This window comes from Temnothorax longispinosus, chromosome 9, assembly GCF_030848805.1.
Source record: "Temnothorax longispinosus isolate EJ_2023e chromosome 9, Tlon_JGU_v1, whole genome shotgun sequence".
Classification (NCBI taxonomy): domain Eukaryota; kingdom Metazoa; phylum Arthropoda; class Insecta; order Hymenoptera; family Formicidae; genus Temnothorax; species Temnothorax longispinosus.
Window position 1 is genome coordinate 13,461,978 of NC_092366.1, and position 23,085 is coordinate 13,485,062.

At 33.5% G+C, this 23,085-nt stretch overlaps 1 protein-coding gene across 8 annotated transcripts in view; it reads left to right on the forward strand.

Annotated features, from left to right (window-relative positions):
• Tomosyn (syntaxin-binding protein tomosyn) overlaps positions 1–22,839 on the forward strand; it is a 41,036-nt gene extending 18,197 nt beyond the window's left edge. For 2 of the 8 annotated variants that reach the window (XM_071789271.1, XM_071789277.1), the window contains 11 exons: positions 6,223–6,522; positions 6,956–7,481; positions 14,770–14,895; positions 15,191–15,310; positions 15,436–15,561; positions 15,707–15,913; positions 16,055–16,163; positions 18,279–18,362; positions 18,722–18,817; positions 18,955–19,079; positions 19,177–22,839. In XM_071789271.1, the coding sequence (XP_071645372.1) occupies positions 6,223–6,522; positions 6,956–7,481; positions 14,770–14,895; positions 15,191–15,310; positions 15,436–15,561; positions 15,707–15,913; positions 16,055–16,163; positions 18,279–18,362; positions 18,722–18,817; positions 18,955–19,079; positions 19,177–19,430 (2,073 nt within the window). In that variant the 3' untranslated portion in view covers positions 19,431–22,839. Of the gene's footprint in view, positions 1–2,803; positions 2,834–6,222; positions 6,523–6,955; positions 7,482–9,928; positions 9,975–11,870; positions 12,370–14,769; positions 14,896–15,190; positions 15,311–15,435; positions 15,562–15,706; positions 15,914–16,054; positions 16,164–18,278; positions 18,363–18,721; positions 18,818–18,954; positions 19,080–19,176 lie in introns of all 8 variants that reach the window. The other 6 variants (XM_071789278.1, XM_071789275.1, XM_071789272.1 and 3 more) reach the window with 6 other exon arrangements.
• The last annotated feature ends 246 nt before the right edge of the window (positions 22,840–23,085 follow it).

The window sequence follows — 23,085 nt, forward strand, 5'->3', positions numbered from 1 at the left end:
TTTTAGCTTATTATTTAATTCTTTAATTATTAATTTTTTTATTGCTAAATATAACTAATAGTTTTATAAATATCTTAGAAGTATATTAGATGTAAAGTATTTGCACTTAATTTTGAATCAAAAGTAAAAAATATTACTTGCAATATGGTATTTAAACTTTATTTAAACTACAATTATGTGAATGAAATATTAAATACTTATTGCATTAATCCATATAAAATTCTTAGATATTCAGATTCTTTCTACAGTGAGTGCAAAAAGTATTCGTACACTATGAATTTTCACAGAAAATAGTTTATTTTTGTGTAATAATAATTTATAAACAAAAACTAATTTTTTTTTACATTATAAAGTCTCTCTTAACAATACCTTAAAAACAAAACTTATAAATTATAACATTTTATGCTCCAAAACAATAAGATAACGAAAAATAGTGTTTTTGAAGGCGCAAAAAGAGTATTTGTACAGTTGAAAAATTTAATTTGCAAGGTCATAAATACGGTTATTTCCGCGGAGCTGTTTTGTTTACATCAGACACAAGGTCTATGCTTCTCCTTATTATGGTTTTTGAAGAGCAAATAATATCAGTCTTACTGCATTATTCAAGCAAAGGCTGGGTTGCAAAAGCAGAGAGGCAAACAAAGGAGAGCGAAAAATTATTATTAAATTACATAATCAATGTAAATCTCTTCGAGAAATTACTCAGCTTGTCGGAAAACCCCGATCGACAATTCAATCGATAACTGATTGTTTTTGTGAAAGGAAAATAGTGAAAAATAAACCGAGAAGTGTGTGTGGTCGGCTATGAGTCTTAAGTGAGACTGATAAACGTTTTATAATCCGTCAAATTAAGATAGACCCAAAAACATCAAGTGCGCCAAAGATTACAGTGGCACTTGAAAATCGTGGGATACACGTTTCTACTAATTCGGGTCGAAATGTGTGCTGCGAGAATGGGTATCATGGCCGTGTTGCTAGGAAAAAGTTCTAGGTAAATGTGAGCAATCGCAGTAAACGATTAGAGTTCGCGAAACAACATCTTAATAAAACTGAAGAATATTGGAATACTGTGTAATTTTCTCAAACGAAAATTTTTATATTTTTGGATCTGACATTGGTGTGGCGAAAAAAAAAATACAAAATCCGATCCAAAAATCTTATACCCACAGTTAAATACGGTGGTGGTTCCGTGCTTGTTTGAGAATGCAGCAAGGGTCAGCAATTTACATATTATTAATGGTATTATGGACCATAAAATGTAGAGATTTTGAAAGTTGAGAAATTTGAAAAAAAATCTTCATGATAGGTAGGAATTGCCGATAATATTATTTTTCAATATGACAACGATCCAAAGGTTCATTCAGCTTACAACACGAAGCACGGCTTTTATATAATGTACCAAAACAATTGCATACACCTCCGCAGTCACCGGATTTCAACCCTATTGAACATTTATGGAGTATTCTTGAAAATGCTATTAGGAAAAGAGAAATTTTGAAGCGAAAAGACTTTAAAATCTCTTCAAGAAGAATGGGAATCTATTTTACCAATCACCACGCGAAACCTAGTGCAATTGATGCATCGAAGATTACAGGCTATATGATTAGTGCCAAAATACTTTTTGTGTACTAAAATAATATAATTTTTCTTATTTTTGTTTATTATTAGAATGATATATTTATTTTATTATATTTTTTGTTAAAATAATTTTAAGAAATGTATCATCTATTATGTTCTTTGTTAATAAATTGCTAATTAGTGTTTATTTTCTACAAATAAAGCTTTTTTTCATAAAAATTTTCATTGTACGAATACTTTTTGCACTTACTGTATAAACCGTAAACAAATTGTAGTAAACAAATTACATGCAGAATATTTTCTTAACCTCATTACTTTTTGATACTTTAATATATGTAAGCTTAAATAAATTTATTAATATGAAAAATATTCAAGAGTTTTAAACTCTTATGCACATTTTCATCAGTTAATATTAGACAATAATACAGAAAAATAAGATGATCATGTCATTTTAAATATATCTGACAAAATTTGAGCAGTTGTACCGTGGAAGAATAATCTCTATTTTCAATATATTGAACATTTCTTTACCAGATGACTTAAACAACGTAATCTTTATTAAATGTAATGAAAATAAATTTAAAGAAACTCATTACAAGAAATTTTTCTATTATAAAAAATATCGACAACTATTGGTCAAACTTGTCATTTTCCATGTGGCAAAGATTTTCTTTATAAATTATAATGGGAGGGATGTGAGTTTTCTTAATAATAGAAAATTAGGCTCGTTGTATAATATGCAATAAATTCTTAATATTGCATATTAAGAATTTTAACTTATTTTTATTGTTAATTTATTTATTCTGTTATGATTATTTTTTAATTTAATCTTATTCTATGTATTCACTTGATGTACCACGGAAAACTAAGTATAGTCGAAATGTTTACATTATTTTTTCCTTACTATTTGTGAATACACTATAATATAAATCAATATTACATATTTTCTTTAGCTCGTATCGTTAGCCTACTGTTTTCTTATTTTTTTACACATTATTATTGTGGCAAGATGTTAATGATATTTAAGAAAATGTATGTCTCAAAATGCATATATGTAAAATATTATAAAACATATATTTTATTATAAAAAAATTTTTGTTAGTGTTAAAAATTGTTTCTAACAAATATGTATTAAATTCTCTTTCTTCTTCATGTGATTTCATATATAAAAGAGTACCAATTTTTTCCATTGTACTCACATATATATTTTGCATTTAATGTTTAGCTAACTACTATGTGTCTACCATTGAAGCAAGTAAGATCAAATATATTTCTGTTGAAGAAATTGTGTTATGTTTTCTTATTGTACGATGTTACTCTGTTAACTAATATAGAATATTGGTTTTTTATATTATTGTATCATTTTGGAGTAGATAGCAATTGATAATACGAGGTTTGGTTTTTATTATTTAATTTGTTATTAGATAATAAGATGTTGAATGTAGTAACTGAGTACAGATGGACAAATGGAAAAGTAGAAAAGCAGAACTAGAAACATTAGTTACTTAACATTAGTTATTTAGTTAATACATAATAAGGATAATAACAATTCTCATATAAACATTTGATGGAATCTGTGCATGTGCATAGACTTGATACAAAAATGTAAACTCAAAGTATTTATAACTATGATCATAGAAATAATATAAATGTAATTAATAATATTGACATTATAATTTATAATTAATTTGCTTTGAAAAACTAAATGTTACTTTGTAAAAAATGAATGCAATATATATGTACATATATTACATTATTTATAAAAATTTACAACATTGTTTGTAAACGTTTGTCATACAATATATATTATTAGAAATTATTAACATAACACAATAATGCATGAGAAATATAAATGTACAACATAAATCTTACGTGAAACATTTGCAATGTTCATGTAATTTATGTATCTATGTATATGATGTGTTATACGACAAAAAATTACGTCAAGTGTCCAATTTGGGATGTCATTGAGATGACAAAGCATCGTATATCAAGTATTTAGGAAAATATGTTTAAAAAGTTAAAATGTTATGAAGAAGGATTATTAAATGTTATTAAGAAGTATTAAGATATATATCTCGCGTTTAGATGGGTATTCTTTCTTTATACATTTAATTTGCTGCTTGCATTTCGCAGCAGCAGTTGAAGCTAATTAATGTTTGTTATACTGTTATGTTAACTATTATATTAATTTAGTAACAGAATTTAAAAATTTGTATTATATTTGTCTTATCGTAATGTTGATAGTAGTACGATGTTAGAAAGCAGAAATTCGTCATTTTAGATAATATAAAACAAATATTTTTATAAAGAAATATTTTTAGTGTCTGTACAATAATTTATTAGTACGACCAAAAAAACGTGTTTGTGGAATAATAATTATAACATGTTTCAGCTACATATGTGTATCACATCAGTAAATGTCAGCATTGCACAATTATTGATGAAATATCTAGCAGGTGATTAAAGATATGTCGATACACAAATGTTACAAGTAAAATAGGACATTTTATTATGTTTTTGTATGATTAGGTAATGAATATTGAAAGTAGAAGCTTCGTCATTTAAGGAAGTTGTAAGGAGAATCAGAAATGTTAAGAATTGCACAAAATTTAAAACATAAGCTCTTTTATAAATAATATCAGCATGTGAATTTTTTTACATTTTTTCACCGGTTAGTTTTTGAGAACATTTGTGACAAAATTCTAGATTTTTTAATATCACTTTTACGTCGCGTAATTTTCTATGTATATATTTTATACAGCAAAGCACTTGAAGCCAACATACTTGAGATGTAACATAAAAGAAATCTATCTATATTGTGCTGAATTTTCCTTATCCTATTTAAGTAAATTTCGATTAAATACATGTTTTGATATCGATTTATAACGAAAATTTGAAGAAATCTAAAAAAATTCAGATGCTGACATTATTCAAAAATAGTTTATACCTATTTTTAATTTTACGCAATTCTTAACATTTCTGATTCTCTTTAACCCCCTTAATATTGTAGGTAAATCATTTCCAATACAACAATTAAATTAATTGCTAATAAGTAAATAACAATACAATTTTAGCAAGTTATATTCACACTTTGATACTGGACCAAATTAAATCATTGTATATTTCGTATTGTGGTATTAAATTTTGTGAATATTGCTAAAAATTAACTTTAATTCCCGTATTAGTTGTGAAAGTAAATTTGTTAAACCGTACAAATACTTGCAATATCCAATTATATCCATAAAATAATTTGACATGTAATAATAGACATGTAACATTTTCCTACTTTTATCAACGCCTAGTACTGTCATCTTACTGATGTAATGCATACATTATATAGCACATTGTTTAAGATCATCTCTAACTTTTCATGTATGTTTAAAGCAAATCGAGCGAGAATTATTATCGAACAAATGGTACAACTGTTCGCAGAGCTATTTTATGGATCCAGTATCCAGTTACCTTCCAGCAATATTTATATCTGTGTACTTGCATGCTTAGTACATATAAATGTTAGTGTATATATATATATATATATATATATATATATATATATATATATAATGTGTATATATAAAATATTTTGTTGGTTATATATATTATATATAATTTTGTTGGTTTTCTTTTTATTTGTTTTACACGAACATGTAGATAAGATTTGTAATTTGCACACAGATATGAAATGTGTATGTTAATTCGACTACGTATAAGCTGGTTTCATATTATATTTTTCATAAATTAGGGATTTTCCTTTCCAGGGATTTGTAATGTTCACCGAAAGTCAATATTTGCTATTTCATATTGTTCTCTTATCGAGAAAATTGCAGACACCCTCAGCAAAGACTATTAATAATTCATATATGCATGAAGATGCCAGCACAATTAACTGTATTTTTTTTTCATTTATGAATCATATATCAGGCGTAATAACAATGTGCGATATTTTTGAATATCCGTATATACATATGTATTCTCAACACTCTTTAATCAATTGGTTTTGATCGTTTATTATCCAAATTGGAATTCAATGCTCGATAACGATTCAAAGAAATGCCAATAATTCTGAAATACTCTACATGTGTCTCAAAAGTTTATTCATTGCGAATAATCATTAAAAAAGCGTGATATAAGTTTGACATAATCTTCATTTATACAATGATACATTACGATATTTCATTGATTAGCAATATCGAAGGCCTACGTCTCTACGAGCATCTTAGGCATTTTAGGCATCTATCTTATAAGCAGGCAGATTTATACACATACAAAAAAAGAAAACCCTGAATCTCATCACTGTCCTGTCTGCACTCTTCGGTTCAAGTTTTTCACGAGCCTGGGAAGTGACAAGTGACCATACGTTTGCGATAGCTTTCAGTTTTGAATTATTTGATATTATGCTTAGAATCTAGAAGGCATGTTTCTACTTCACGCGTTTTTCACAGACACGGCAGATCGTACGACAGCACGATTAATAAGGGATTAGTCTACACCACTAGTGGACACTTACGGAACACGAACGCGAAAAAATTGCATAAAGACATTTTTAACCGTCCGTTCTTAGAATTAGGTCTAATGTATATACCATTTTTTTTACCTACGAACTGATTGATTGTGCAAAGCCCAACATCTTAAATCCATCAGAGCCAGCGAGAATCCGCGATGGAATTCGAGCCAGTAGTTACAAGGGTAGCGGATTCGATCCAACAAGTACAGCAACAGCAACAGTGCCCTCGCAATGAGAGTCAGACTGGAAACAGTAGCGATAAACCGAGCGTAGAGGAAACCACAAACGAATCCAATAAAGCGGGTAACATTTCTAACGGTGACGAGTGTCAGAAAAGCCAAGGTTGGAAAGGATTTAGTCTCAAGAGACAACTAAGCAAGGTTGATCTGAAGATCAAAAATACTTTTACACCATCCTCGGTGTCTTCTCAGAATGGGGTACTTGTATGTTTTTTTTAATACGTGCTTATCGTTCTTTATGCCGTCAATAATTTTACGTATTTCTATTGTTTCTACATTCTATTGTTACTATGTGGTCTACGCGAAATATCTTACAACGTTTTTAGCGCTAGCTTACGATTCAGCCATTGCATTCTCATATCTCTGCATTGTTTATATTCTTATTCTTATAAGTATAATAGATCAGCGTAAAGGCAATGTTTCTTTCCTGTTTGATTTAAAAGTTTATGAAAAAGATATTTAATCTTATATTACATGGAATCACACTTAATTATAAAAAAACTTGTGTAAAAAAATTAATCTTGAGCGCTTATGTCGGAAATTGCTTTTTTTTTATTAGTAAAATTGTATTCCTGCTTTTTTATATAAATTTAATATCGTTTTACAATGTACATATTTATGTTTCCGAAAGAGCTCGTCATCGGGGCTCATGCAAGTACCCCAATGCCAGCAGATAGGCGGCGATACTGGTAGTCAAAAGTCTTCCACGTTTTACTGCAATATCAACGAAGCGGCCAGCACGAGTCGTTCACTATCGCCGGTCGAAAGCGTTGACTCTGAGTCCTCGCTGTCGCCGGAGAGCCAGTCTCCTGGACACGAGAGTCCTCAGACCGATGACAGGAAGCAAGACATCCAAGAGGCTAGAAGCCCAACGGAGACTGAGAACGAGAAAACGATAATGAGCAATGACAATATCGGCATAAAAACCGAGGCAGTAAGACCGATGAATCTGTCTTTGCCCGAACACGAGCTAAAACCGTCGAGATTGAAATATATCGCCAAGATCAAACAGGCGAAGAGAGAGGGTCGTTTGCTCTCGGTGCCGAATCTAAAATTTTCCAAGAACGAGCCAACCGTTTGTGACCTAAGATGCGAGGAGAGTACTTCCGAGAGAGCTACCTCCGAATCATTCACCGGCAATCTTATAAGAAGATTCAGTAAGTGTTTATACATTTAACGTAGAAGAGCGTTATGTGTCGTCCGTGTGTCCTTAGAGATATATTACTTCGTTAGATTTTTCACGTTAAATGTGAATGTGTGCGTGTAATTAATCTTACTAACAATCGAAGCCTTCCTCGATCGGGAAGCGTGCGATTAACAATAAAATTGCATTTGTATCTGTGACTGAGAACATGTGGTGGGTGTAGACTAACCATAGAGAGAGCTCGGCTGGCCCTGGACGTGCTTCTGCCTCTTTTTTTTTAACACAAAGCCTAGGATGCTCTTAGATGCGTTCAAAATTATTTCCAGAGGAAACGTTAACACAACTCACACTAACTGCATCTCCGCCAAAATTGGGTAAATTTTATCGCAATAAATTAATGAGTGATTTCAAAATTAATCAATTCGAGTACTGATGTATAATTTCGCGTATTGAAACTTCACTCGATATTAATTCAATCAAAGCAAACAGAGTAAATTTATTCTATTATATTATATTATCGTTTTCTTTTTCTCAAAATTTAACTCAAGGATTTGTTGTTATTATTATCGAGTTTTATATTGTTGGAATATTAAATGGAGAGATTTTCCAATTTGATCATTAATTATATAGAATAAATATTTTTTTTTGCAATTTTGTGAAAAACATGAAATTATTTTACATTACCCAATATTGGTTTTCATTATAACATGCTATCATCACAAAGGTTTATGCGAAACAGTTAATGTTTAGATGAATCAGTCAATACACAGGTGACAATGAGCTTCTAATATATATGTACTCTTGCAAGAAAATCCTTGCAATAATTGTTGACAACTCTAAACTTTATAAACGATAGATTAGTTTTGGTTAAACACAAATAAATATTAAATATTAATGCAAGATAGCAAGAACTTTTAGAACTTTTTGGACTCTATATAAATCTAATAATATGCTCGCATATACCTAAAATTGAGTAAAATAGCTCGCAAATTTCCATAGTTATCCGTTATTAGTATTTTTTATTTATTGCATGTCTAATGCAGTGCATATTGATGAGATAGCAACGCAATTATAATGCAATTGAAATACTGTTGATACATGATTTTGATTGATTCCTATACGTCATTAAACGAGAGAAAATGATTAGCAATTTATTTTATTTTTATCGTGTATTTGAAAAGCATGTGTTTCATATATTTCAACATGTGCAATGTGAAAATGATGACTTATACAAAATTATCATATGCACATCAATTTATTTATATATTTATTTAAATTTGATTTCCGTGAGTATTTATTTTTTAATATTAAATATCGATAGAACGAAAGGATGATAATTCACGACTGTAGCTCTTTAAAACAAGGTATTTGCAAGAACTTGATAGCAGAAATATATCGTAGATATCATCGATCGTGAGATTAAAACATGAAATGAAATTGTTAGATATTTCCTGTAACGCAAATATTTTATAGTTATGTGGAATAAGAGACTGATGTGAAATCTGGTCACGCAAAATGTAGAGTCTAATATAATGGTCAGTCAATAAGTTCATCGATACATTACGATTAGGCACGTCCGAAGTGTGTCGACGTTTCTTCGATTGTGAAGAAAAGGCCTGATAATTTATAGAAGAGTGCAGACAATTTCCCCGCTAGAGGATAATACAATACGCGCGATTTATGTTGAAAATGATAATTCTTTAAAATGCATTTCTGATTTGGATCAGAGGGTGCCAGATTACACTCTAAACTATAAAGTGTTCACGGTCTATCGTTTAAATAACAAAGTCAGTGTCACAATTCAGCATAATATTGCAAGTTTCGTTGGTCTAACTGTGAAGGCAGAGCTATGAATTTATTGGGACAGGCTGTGGTAAATTACGCCTAATTGTAAGATACGCGGGCAAAAGTTTTTCGGGCGCAAACACATGTCTACGTTATTGTACGTTGAATTTATATCCGTAAAAATATATGTCTCTGATATACTATTTTCAGAAGAATACATTTTAAAGGATGTCAACGCTTCACTAAACTGCATCGACTGCCTTTTCTTAAAGCTATTATCCTGCCGAATCACTCTTAGTTTGCAACCGCTCTGGTCGATAGGTCAATAGGTCAATAGGTCGGAAAAAAAGCCGTATCACTTAAGATTTCTAGTATTCCCACCCCCTAGGTTACCAGTACCTGGAATGCATAGTAGATATTTTGAAAGTGCATCGCTCCCATTTGGTCTTGGTATCCATTTGTGTCAACTCCATTCCAAGTTTTATGGCTACTTGTAAACATTGTTCTTATATGCTCGCAAAATGTGGGAAAGACCCTTCTCCCCCCCCCTCTCGCTCTCGCGGAAATATCAACAGGAGATAACGCGAACCTGTCCGTACCGGCGCCAAGTCCCCCATTCACAATATTACACTGCAAATACGAATTTGAAGAGATTCTACTTTAACACTTTTTCAGGTTCAAATCAATTTTGCGGTCTTCCCCGACAGCAAGGTCGATTCAGGTAAAAACAAGGTTTTTCATATTTTTGGCAGTTGTTCTTATCACCGAGAGAAAAGTACACTCCTTGAGTACCGAGATCTCAGTCAAGATCGTCAAGATGTTACGAATACACATTACAAATTAATAGGCAGAGAGTTCTTGTCGTCCTATAGCTCGGTCATGGTATAATCCAGAGATCGGATTCTATTCGTGAACTATTAACATCGAGCGTATACATCCACTTGCCTTCAAATCTACATGTAGAATCACTATTGATTTCTTTCTCTCTTCTTATTTTCCAACTTCTTATATTATCCAGACACCTTTCTCTCGGTACAACATTGCTTTCAAAGCTTTTGGAAATTTTTTCGATGGTTTGCACGCAAATAGCAATAGTAATAATAATAATAACACTGATGGTCGTCGCATCATCAATGACAACGGGACACAAGAGGTCATCTTTATCTTTTATTAAATTATATTAAGGCGCGTGTTATAAGACGCTCTTGACAGGACGCTTTTGCGAGTGTATTCAAATTTTTATTTCAAATTTGTATCTCGACATTGACTGACTGCTATAGAGGACTCTGCATAATATGCTGATATATATTCCACATAGCGAGCAACCAAGCACGAGGTGTACAACACGAGCAGGTTGTTTATCGTTACATTTTCCTCTCGCCAAGATCTTCCGTGATGTCAGCCTCAGTGCAGACAGCAACAATGAACTATTATATCGAGCTTGCTCGACACAAGTCTCGGATAGTCGAGACAAAGTCCAATCGAGCTGAACGGAAGTGTTTTTGGTTCGGTCTTTATCGAGGGATCTCTGTCGTTCATTTCCGCATGACGGAACGCAGAGTCGCAGAGAGGTGGAAGAGAGAAGTGTCGATTTTTTGATTTTTCCTGTCTAATGAAACTCCCGATGTGCTGCGATTGTGTCATACGCACAAATGTCCACTTTCATCACGGCTCTGACGAGTTATATCGCTTCCCAAATAGTGTCACGCAGCATCTGCTTGAGACGAAGATACGTTTTTGTGTCATTGCTATCGAAACAACGTGAGAAGAGCGTTTTTCGATATGTTATCGCGAACGATGTATGTACATAAGAACCTTTCAACGAGTAGGCAAATGAGATTTCTTTATTAAAACGTTGTCGCGTATATGCATCATTTAATAGTTGAGGCAAACAAGGGAGTAAGAGTAATCGCATTGTCGTAATGTCGGAGTAATCAACATTTCTCCCGCCAGCGATTCTCAGCTTATTGGTTTAGTTTTATTGACACATTATTCATTATTTATAGCTTGATTCTCTTCGATTTTAGGGTGGGAATTCAAATTTATATATTTAAATTTATGAAAACGTTTAGATTTACGTTTTAGCACGTTCTATACCGATATTAATTGTAATATTTAAATAAATTTGCTTAAATATTCTTAAACATGATACCGTTACAGATAAAATACATTTCTACACTGTTTCGTTTGATATTATTTAGTATTTAATATTTTCAATATTTCTATTAAGCTTGTATGATCGTTTCAGTTCCATTTACATTCTTAGTTAATCAATATTATGATAAAAAGTATTTTTGTATCTTGTTTGACGTATATATATATTTCTATATAATTCTATACGTTTTATAAAAAGTGAATATAAATAATAAAATAATGTGCAAATATTTGCCCGTGTGATACAACAATCTGGCAAGCGAAAATTAAAAACGAATATGAAAATTTATTTTTCACGTGCTTTTGTTACTTGCGTTTTGATGAAAGCTTGATAGAAAACCCGCGCGTTTATTACATTTTCATATCCCAAAGAGTTCAGTTCACACACAAATTTGCTTTATAAACAAAAGCAATGACCGTGTCGTATGTTTCCTTCACGTTTGACTTGTCACCTGATTTGTAGATGAACGGGATGTGCGTATTGCCGGTGACAGGAAGAAGTACAGTGGGTGTTGGTGGTGAGAGAGGTGAGAGAGGTGACAATGGTGATAATAGTGATGGTTGTAGCACCGGTGGCAGCGGCACCAACGGCGCTAACAATAATGACGGTGGTGGAGGCCCTAGTGCTGGTGTTAATGTAACTCGCTCGGGTATCCGTAATGCCGCCGCCGGCGCGATTAGCGGCACCGACGAGGAAATTAATACGGTGTCGCGCAAGGGTGTCACGTTAGATCAACGTCACCCGCGCACCCAGGGCATAAGGAAGCTCCAGAAGTGTCTGAGCACCGCTACCACCCACTTCGAAGTGGACTCCGCCACGGGTGCTGCCGCCGCTTTTCCGACAGTTTCGCTATTCTACGCTCAGCGTAGCACGGAGATGAGAAGCTACCCCTCAGCCGTCCCTCAAGCGTCTTTGAACTACCAGAATATCCTCACCAACACCAGACAGTATAGCAGCTTTGGTAGTATTACCGATACAGGCCACTGTAACTGTATTTATCTATGGACTAACCACTACGTAGACTACCGATATATATTGTTCTTTCTGTGACACCGAATGGGAAAACTATTTCTCTCTCTGATCGCTTGATCTTTAGTTTGATTTCATTGTGACTATAGAGCGATTCTTTTCGGATCGAATTTTTTTCAAGCTCGGAGAGTGCGGATCTCTTGCGCAAAGTTGCTGCATATTAAATTATACGTCTAATTTGAAAAATTTAATAATTTAACTTTGTTATTTAATCTTTTTTCTCTCACGTTAGTAATGTCATGTATATTCATTCTTCTATGTTACTTAGGGCCATTTCGACTAAACTCCGATTAACTTAATCGTTGATTAGTCCATTGGAAATGACCAATCACATTTTCTCATTAAGCAGATTGGCAAATGCGATTGGTCATTCCCGATGGACTAATTATCGATTAAGTTAATCAGAGCTTGGTCGAAGTGGCCCTTAATTCTTTAACATCGTTTCGTGTATCTATTTCTACGATATTTTTATTTCTCCTTTTCATTGGGAAATAAACTTCGGATCAATTTCGAGACTGACTTGAACTAGTCATTTTTTAATAACTTGTATTTTTTTCTTTGTGATTTGTTATAAAGTTGATTTGTTGCACGTAAAAGCAACGTTGTTCCCGAGATCCTTCCAGCACGACATACGTTTTTCTATTGTCTAGACTCAATAGATACTGTCTGGTCTTTACCTGATCTGAGTGTGAAAGTGACTTCGGTAGTTCTCACTACGATGCATCTCTTTCTTTCTGACTTGTATATGCTCTTTAGTGGAACCTTTTCTAAATAAACACGAAATGGCACACCGTCTAGACTGCGTGATTTCTAGTTGTCACACTGCACCCTCGAAAAGAGATACTCTTTCCTGCTCTTTTCGCCTATTTGGCAAACTTTTGATTTCTGCTTCTTTCATAGATGTGGTCTATAACGTTGCATCTCTCAGATAATTACTTCTCTCAGCTCGATGCACAATCTAAGATGCACCTAATGTGAATATACTGATAAATAGGATGGACTGTGCACGGTGAATGTGCAAACATGTCGGAGGGACCGAGTATCACCGGTTAACATCTTCTCGTCTCGAACAATACATGTTTTTGTCATAAAGCTTATCGTTCTGTCCGCATTTGTGAAACGATCCTTTCGCATATTAATGTTATCTTCTATCGTGTTATTACACGAAAACTAGGACTGATATTCTCATGCAACTCCTCTAAAACCTGACTCTGACACCACCGATATCGCGCTACATGCTAATTTATTTTCTAAGAACCATATTTGCCATCGGCAGAATCTCAGATCTAAGTTTTCCGTTAGAAAAATAATCTCACCTTTTTCGTATCGTGTTTTGTCGCAGTATTTCACAAACAAATGTTTTATTTAAAATATTTTAATTTAATTTACAATTGTTGAATGGATAGAGACAATTATTTCCAACAATACGGCTATATATCCATTATATATGTGCAGTAAGACAATTACATGTGGATTCAATTCAAGAACCAACTCGTATGTGACATTAGGTAACGTACTGTATTGAATTATATTCGAATACATGATATGTTACCTGCATAACATACGTTCGTTTATTTTACAGAATTATTTATATAAAGTATCTTAAAGTATTTTTCACGAATCTCGTCTTCAAAAAATTGCATCGGCTACAAGATGTATTGATTTGGTTCAGTTTATATTTACATTACGGAGAACTTGATCGATGTCGACGACACTTTCATCACCACACAATCCGGTGATCGGCCGGATATCTTACGCGTGCATGCAAGAGTGATTCTTCTTCTCGTGTCACTCGTCTACTACCTAGCTTACTTATTCAAGACTTAGTCTGTGAACGATAAATCTCTAATTCTGCGCTAATTGGACGTGATACTATGCGTTCGTGTGTGCGTATGTTTGAATGTGGCGTGCGTCGTTGTATGCATCTGTGTAAATTTTTGTATAATTGACTTGATATTCCTGATGAGTCTAAAGTGTATGAAGGATAATTAATACGTGAACTGCGGTCGAGAGATCTTGATCGTGATAATTGTTGTTGCTGTCGCTGTTATTATTATTATTATTATTATTATTGTCATTGTCATCGTCGTTGCCATAATCAGCATTTTCATTGTCACGATCATTATTATTACTGTCCTCTTGAAGCTGCGCTGTCTCTGATAAGTGTTCTGACTTCACTAGTTTACACTTTGCGGTATACACTACGTAAAGACGATGTAAACGTGTCGAAAAATATAATTTCGATAGTCATTGTGCATGCTTCTTAGTAGCCCGGAAAGAAGTAGCGCGCCTTATTCTATAAATAATCGAGCATTTTCTTTTGGGACCGCTGGTCGGATAGACAAATTCGACGGCTCCTTCCAACGATCAAGGAGTTCGAGTATGTCATCCCTCGAAAACATCACCACAGAAACCATAAGCTGCCTTACATTTGCGGATTCTTATACGAAAAAAAACGGTACGTAGATCAGCGTAAACTTTGCTTTAAAAAATCGTAAATCGCTCGTAAATTGTTTCACGCATATCCGCGTTATGCATCTTTTTATTAATGTACACTAGTCTGATCATGCAAATAATTATTATTGATTCTTTTGTTTTTGTAAACAAGGTCTTGTTTAAAACAAATATCAAGAATTAAAAAAAAGTCAAAATTGTATGAGTACAAAACATATTAATTATAGACGTTGTATCAGACGTATTGGACAACGCGTTATGCGGTGGATTATTTATGATAATTTAATTATTTTTTTAAGATACAAGCGGCATGCCGACGTTATGGATTGGCACGTCTCTGGGATCTGTACAGACTGTTATATTCAATACGCCTGCCCACAGCGAACGTCATGCTCACCCAGTGGTTGTGTCTACCTGTAGTAAGCAGATTTTTTTAAATATTTAGTATTTAGCCAATTTTAAATATTACTTTTGTGGCTGTTTTTTCTTGTTTTATATCATTCGCAGCACGTAATACGGTTTAACGCGTGTTTCCTATGTGCAGATGGATCTACTTTCAAACTCAAGGGTTGTATCCTATCGATGTCATTCTTAGATTGCAACGGCGCTCTGATCCCGTATTCGTACGAGTCCTGGAAAGACGAGAGCACGGATGGCAAAGAACGGAATAGTAGGCTTTACTTCCTATACTTACTAATATCCGCGAGTATAGAGATTGCGATTTTAGATTTTGTATATATTCCGTGATTTTTACGTTTGTTTTGAAGGTTTTTTCTATATGTATGTCCCATTAACGATGTGGATTTTTGTTAAAGAGAGTCAAGGAAAATGTACAAATAGCCGCATGTCACCGTCGACGAACACGCAAATCGGTGGGGACAATTTCGAGGACAGACAATTTGTCGCACTTGTGTCAGAGAAGCAAGCGAGAGTTGTGGCGTTACCCTCCCAAAATTGTGTATATAGGCAACAACTGGCAGAGACTCATATCGTAATTAAGGCAGAAGTTACAACATTGAAAGGTATAGTCCATGTTTTTTTTTTTTTAGGCGCAACGCAAATAAAGATATAATTGTCATGCCGGCTCATTATTTGTCATGTGATTATTTAAAAATGTGCAATTCTTTTACAATATCTCATCCTCACGAAACATTTCTGTCTAGATAACGTCTGTCTAGTATGTTACGTTTCGAATGGTCACATCACAACGTACAGTTTACCCAGCCTGAGACCGTTGATAGACGTTGATTTTCTACCTCTTATAGATTTGAGGTAAGAAAAGTAACTCTAATCTGTCCTAATTCTTTTATTTTAGCTATCAAGGCAATATGATAGTGGCAATATTTGCACATGATGCGTTGCACTATATGCTATTGTAATATCGCAAAAACTTTTACATTTTTTATTTTTAATATAATATACATATTTATAAAAATATTGAAAATTACATACTACATAGTTAAGAATGGTATAAAAATGTTATATGTAGATTAAAATAATATTCACTGCATATCTATTTATGATGCAGTCATAAATTAGCGATGTCATGCTAGTAATGTTAATATTCGTAATAACGATATATTTCCACAAATATATTTGAAATTAGTGAAATTAGCTTTTTAAGGGATAGGTACCTAAATTTGCATAGAAATTGTTTCTATCATTAATCTCACACTAAGAAAATCAGAAAAATATATATTTTTGTATATATATTTTTTGTGTAAAAGTATCATTGCCAATGAAGCTTTACAGTTCTAACGCTTTACAGAGGAGGTTCTAACGCTTTACAATTAGGTTGGAAGACGGCTGATATTATATTAAATCATAAGTTTTAAATATGGTATTTTATACGTAATTATATTGATTCTTATTAGAAAACAGAAAATAGGAGCTAGTTTTCAAAAGGTAAAGGAAAGGCCAGAAATTCTTTTTTAAATTAAACAACAGCGACGAATTATTTATCGTTTATAAGAGGAGGCTTATCTGCTGCATTAAGACAATTTTAAATTGATATCATTAAAGCTTTCGTAGCAAAATTTATCTTCTGCATTTGTATAGTTGGTTATATTACAAGTTTATTTGGAATATTTCATTATTACGGCGCATGAAATAAGTTAATCCTATTGAAATTTTGCTTATTTTCATTATTTAAACTTTATATTTATTCGCAGTAGAACAATAATAAACGCAAATTTGAACTTCACCTACTAGCTAGCATCATCGAGTAGATCTAGATAAAGTACCAAAGCCAGAGGTATATGCGTTACTGAAACGATATTATAGCCATCAGGTACTTATTCTTAAGAGTATTTCGATTTATCAATTTTCTATCAAATTCTATTCATAATAATTCTACGCCTATATTTATATATGTGTATAGCATTCTCCAGAAGTATGCAATTATTAAACATTCTGTGCGATATAAAGATTCAGCTATGTATGATTACACATATTTTAGAAACATAAATTTATATAAATAAATTGAGTGTAGACGTATTTAGAAATGGATAATATAGCACACTTCTGGATATTTCTTTCTATATTAAGTAGGAATTACGAATGTCTAGGAGCTACATAAATCCGTAGCAGCTTATCTTTTTATCGATGTTAATAACTTGCTATTTACGAAATATCGCCTATAAAAAAGTATGAAGAGAGTTGACGATAACTTATATATCTATATACATACTAATATATATTGCTCTATACTTATATGAATATTTATTCAGAAGTGTATTAATAACCATTAACGCGCGCGCGCGCGCGATAATATTAGCATGTGACTTTTCTCTGCAATAAGCGCACTCGTTAACCCTTAACACAATTAGAGCATGCGTCATTTGTAGCATTTTTTACGAGCACTTCTATTGCACTCTTTATCTCAGAGCATATACTCTAGATTTTCAGAGAATGCAGCGTTGTGAAACGAATGAAAATGCGGATCTGCTTGTTTAAAATTAAAATTGGAAATACTTTGAGTCGGTTATGATTACGCTCTTTCGCACAACGTTTCACAACCACGCGATATAAAACTGTCTATGGCAATTCTTCATCTGCAAATTCTATGACTTTTATTTTGAAATTTCTCTATCTCTGTCATGTATCATGTCTACGATTTCTTACTTAGCAGAATCTACGCAAAAACTTACACTACGAACTTTCAGGCAACATTTACCATTATCGTCTGTTTCATATTACAAATTTTTATACATATACAGAGAATAAGAGATATCGTGCGAACATGTAGAGAGAGTCTTTTTGAAAATAACTGGGCTGGCTGTTTTAAGGGTTAATGCTAATTAATGATAACATTGATAACGTAAATCTTATATTGACCCGTGTACGGTCGTACGCTCACTTTCCTCCTGTCTCTGTAATCTCTAACAGTTTTCAGACCACAAAACACGGCATTGTAGACCCCATGTTGACCATATGGGGTCATCAACTCTTTGTTAATGGCGATACCGATCAGTAAGTCATCTATGAAGTACAGCTAACCACACGTAAAAAAACCTTGACACAACACAACACAAGTGCCTTGCGTGCAATGTACTATCATCTCTTTTCGATTTCACAATTTTTGTTTCCAGCTTCATAATGTTTCACATAGGAAAGCGTTTCTCGCGCCACCTCTATAACTGTTAAAACCTCTATAACTATCAACCTCTGATTTTTACCACTTACCAAAGCTTTATGCCATGTAATATAAAACCGCACACTGGACACTCTTTTACAGTTGTACCCCGATATTGTCATTTTATATGCAATCTATTATATGCCCTATGAAACAACGCATCGCAGTAAAGCTGCCTTGTGCATATTTTTTGCAGGATCGCAAAGACGCTTTGCTTCAGCAATCGAGGCCACGGTTTATACTTATCGTCACCGATGGAAATACAGAAGTTCTCCGTTTCGAGTGAATTCTGGTATTGTTTTACGTGCATCAATTTTCTTTTTAGTTCAATAAATTAAGTTTAGTCTTATGTATTGGATTCACATATTGACGCATTCTATCTACCGTTAAGTATGACTCTATACATCAGCTATATTTCTATTTGATTAGCGGCGAATTGACGGAGATGATGGGTGATCTGTTTATTGGCCACGATATGCCAGAACCGCCTAAAGAGAGTTTCTTCAAAGGTTTATTCGGTGGTGGCTCGAGGAGTGTCGATCGAGAAGAGTTGTGTAAGTAGACTTTTTTTACTTTTTGCAACGAACAAATTGAAAATGAAGAAATGAGTAATTCGGAGCAAGCTAACGCTTATACCGATGCTGATTGCAGTCGGTGAATCTAGCGGTCGTGCGTCGCGCACAGTGGCAAAACATATTCCAGGACCAAACGAAGCTATGCGAGAACGGGTCTCTTGCGCAACGGGCGAAGTAAATATGGCACACCAGATGGTCGTGGAGCGCGGCGAGAAGCTGTCGCAGCTCGAAGATCGGTCCGCGCGCATGGCGTCGGAGGCCGAGAACTTTGCGGCGGGCGCTCACGGACTGATGCTCAAGTACAAAGACAAGAAATGGTACCAGCTATGAGAAAGCCATTCGGTCCGAGTCCGATGGGATGACGCACGTTTCTTTAGTTATTTATTTAGCGTTCGTGTTTCGTCTATGAGTTTTATCGTATTAAGAAACTAAAAGCTAGCTATACTACGATCCTCACAAAAACGCACATATGGGAAACATCTACACGAAGGGAGAGAGATAAAACGGATACATGTACATGCGATCACCTGTGCGATGCACATGGTACACACGCACATGCTGTAAACGAGATAAACATATATAGCGAAAAAAAACAACAACATATATTTCAAAGCGGAGTAGTATGGCGACGATCTCTCAATTGTGTAAATTTTTGCGTATGGATGAATAAAAGAGGGATGTCGGAGAGGCCGCGGTCAAATGCCGTGATGCATTTGCGCGGATGTGACATGTATGTATAATTATTTAAAATATAAAGTACTTATACGCAAAGATGCGACAGAAATATACGCGAGTCAATATAAGCAATTATGTAATAATTCGCCTTTTAACCGGTGGCACTCGTTAATTCATTCGGACGTCCTGTGAACGTGTTTAATGGCGCCTTGCCTTGTTTGCTTCTCAGCAAAGAATTGCCAATAAGTATTTACGAACGTCACATTGTTGCAGAGTTTAAGCACTTCCGAATAGATGGAATCGAGTGAAACGATAAGAATCGCATTAGTTATAAATCGACTAAACTAGTACTTATATATAAAACATGAGTTCTCCTATATTAGATTAATATTATATGTGTTATGTAAGAGAGAAAATATATATTATATTGGAACAAAATATACATGGCAACTCATATTAACAATGCCATTAAAAACTTCTAGTAAAACAGTCATTATAGAGAAGAGTTGTTATTGACTAATAATTCTTATTCCGCGAATGTAAATTTTATAATCGTGTACATTGTAAGCTGACTTGTATTTAAGTATTTATCGTTACACGATCGTAGACACTTTCGTAAATACTGTATTAAGGGATAAAACGAATGCGATTCTTAAGATTCGTAAGTCTATCAAGTTACACGAGTGCAAATGAGAAATTTGTTAGGCTCGACAGAAATGATTTTTGTGGATATTTTACGAAAGTTATGAACGTAGGCAAGACGGCACAGCGACACCATTCCGAATGCATTGACAATAAAATGTAGTTAATTACTCGGTGAGAAAAAGTAAATTGGATAAAAGTTGAATGCAATGAAATATATTTTATCCAGAATGGCGGGTGTTGCGCAGGCCGCAAAAGCTGCTATACTCGCCACGCTGATAAGAATGTATTAGTTGTTATCGATTGTAGTTATCGCTAGACGTGCTATGTATATATAAAAAAGATGAATATAAGTAGGACAGATTTCGCGTTATAAAGCTGTTTATATAACAATGTATTATGAGTTACGCTGTTTCGATGCCGACGATAAGTTCAACTGGATTTACGACACATCTAACCGACGTGACATGAGTTGTAGTAAAACTATTGTAATTTTAGCACTACACATAGTTTAGATTAATTAAAGACAATATATAAGATATAAAATATACATATACAAGTAACCAGATATATATACATATATATATATATATATATATATATATATATATATATATATATGTATATACGGCCGGTTCTACAATCAGTCGTACGTCGTAGTCGTAGTCGGATTTCGGGACGCAGCCGATGGTCCAATGAGAGAATTTTCTTTTTCGAAAACGAATTTTCCTCATTGGACCATCAGCTACGTTCCGACATCCGACTCCGACATACGACTGATTGTAGAACCGGCCTACAAAAAGGTATATGTATATATACATATATATTTGGTCATATGTATATGTTATGTTTATATATATATGTATGTGATAAGTTCGTTGAATTTATCGAGGCTCTGAATCGTCGTACTGCTTCCATAGCAATAACTGTATAGTTGATGTTTATGGTACTAATCACTCGTATACTTAATAATGTGCCCGCAGAAGATTACTTAGAATGCATTTTTCGAATTGATTCGAGCTCATGGTATAATTTCCCTTGGACAATATACACGTATATAAATCCGTTGTCCCATTACACACTCTTGTCACACGGGATGTCTTCACTATCGATTACTAGTACAAAAAGAGCGCGAGCTCGTTCGTCGAGCGAATTGTAGCGTGCGAACCGTAGTTTGAGAATCCATACTGATGCTGAATTTGTAATACGTTCGTGAGAGTGCGCAGATTAGCGTTGACTCTGAGCTCCGATCCCGTTTTACCTAAACTGCTAACTCTGACAAACGTTCCACTATCTAACTATCTAGAATTATTATTCCTCGAAATACCCGACACTCAGTATGTAAGCAGTTCAATGGTAGATAAGATACATTCAAAATAAAGTATAAAGTATCCTAAGCAGCGGAGAGATTTGTTAATGTTCGAATTACGAATGCCGATATACAAATTAGAGGGAAGAGGTGTTCTTTCAGAGTGAAGGCTCGTTTTACCGTTATAATAATAGAATAGATAGATTTAATGTGAGCTAGTTACAGAGAACAGGCATATTACATTATTATTTAAATGTTGCAGTAATATATTCTAACATTCGTTGCACAAAGACTAATATATTCGTCGATAGTTTCTCATTATTTATCAAAGAATGCAAACATATCTCAAGGAAATTTCTGATAACAGTCTTACCACTTTACAGGCCATAGTACATAAAAAAAGCCTCGATATGAGATCGGAAACACTCGACTGTAATTAATCGATTTGCTTACCGCTTTAGTTCTACCGCTTATATCTTTTTATGTACTATAGTCGTAAAACCCAGCAAATGCTGTTTATAAAGCAAATTTCTAACTCTCTCTTTCTAGCCCATATTTATTCTAATTAAATCAAGTTTCTTATTAGAATAGGAGGATTCTGTTTTCTATATTGTTTTTGTTATTATATCTGATTAATAATATATTGTATAAATGATAGCGTACAACAATTATAGAATCGTAGAATGTACAGATATGTCTAAATTACAGATAAATATATAGCTCACATATACATACGATATTAATTAATTTCAAACATGATCTACAATGTTAGAGAGATTATCGTTGGGCTGGACAGAGATAAACGGAACGTACACATCTTAAAATCCTTTTAGTGATCTGCAAATAGAGATATAACAGATACCTTTTTACTATGTACTTAACTAAATTTTGTATAACGTATAACGTATAATTTTTTAAATTATTAATTAGAGACGAATAAAGAAAAGGGGAGAGATTTCTTTCATGTAGCTCGTTCGAGATCGATTTTGTCAATAGATGTATCATGTTCTTCTCTCTCTCTCTCTCTCTCTCTCTCTCTCTCTCTTTCTCTCTCTCTCTCTCTCTCTCTCTCTCTCTCTCTCTCTCTCTCTCTCTCTCTCTCTCTCTCTCTCTCTCTCTCTCTCTCTCTCTCTCTCTCTCTCTCTCTCTCTCCCTCTCTCTCTCTCTCTCTCTCTCTCTCTCTCTATCTATCTATCTATCTATCTATCTATCTATCTATCTATCTATCTCTTTTTTAGAATTATATCTTGTCTTCTTTAAAAAGGCTTTAATATTATTGCAAATAATTTTTTATTTGTGCAAGTAGTGCGCTACTAAATTCAATATTATAAACGAAAGAAGTCTATCTTTAAGTGCGAC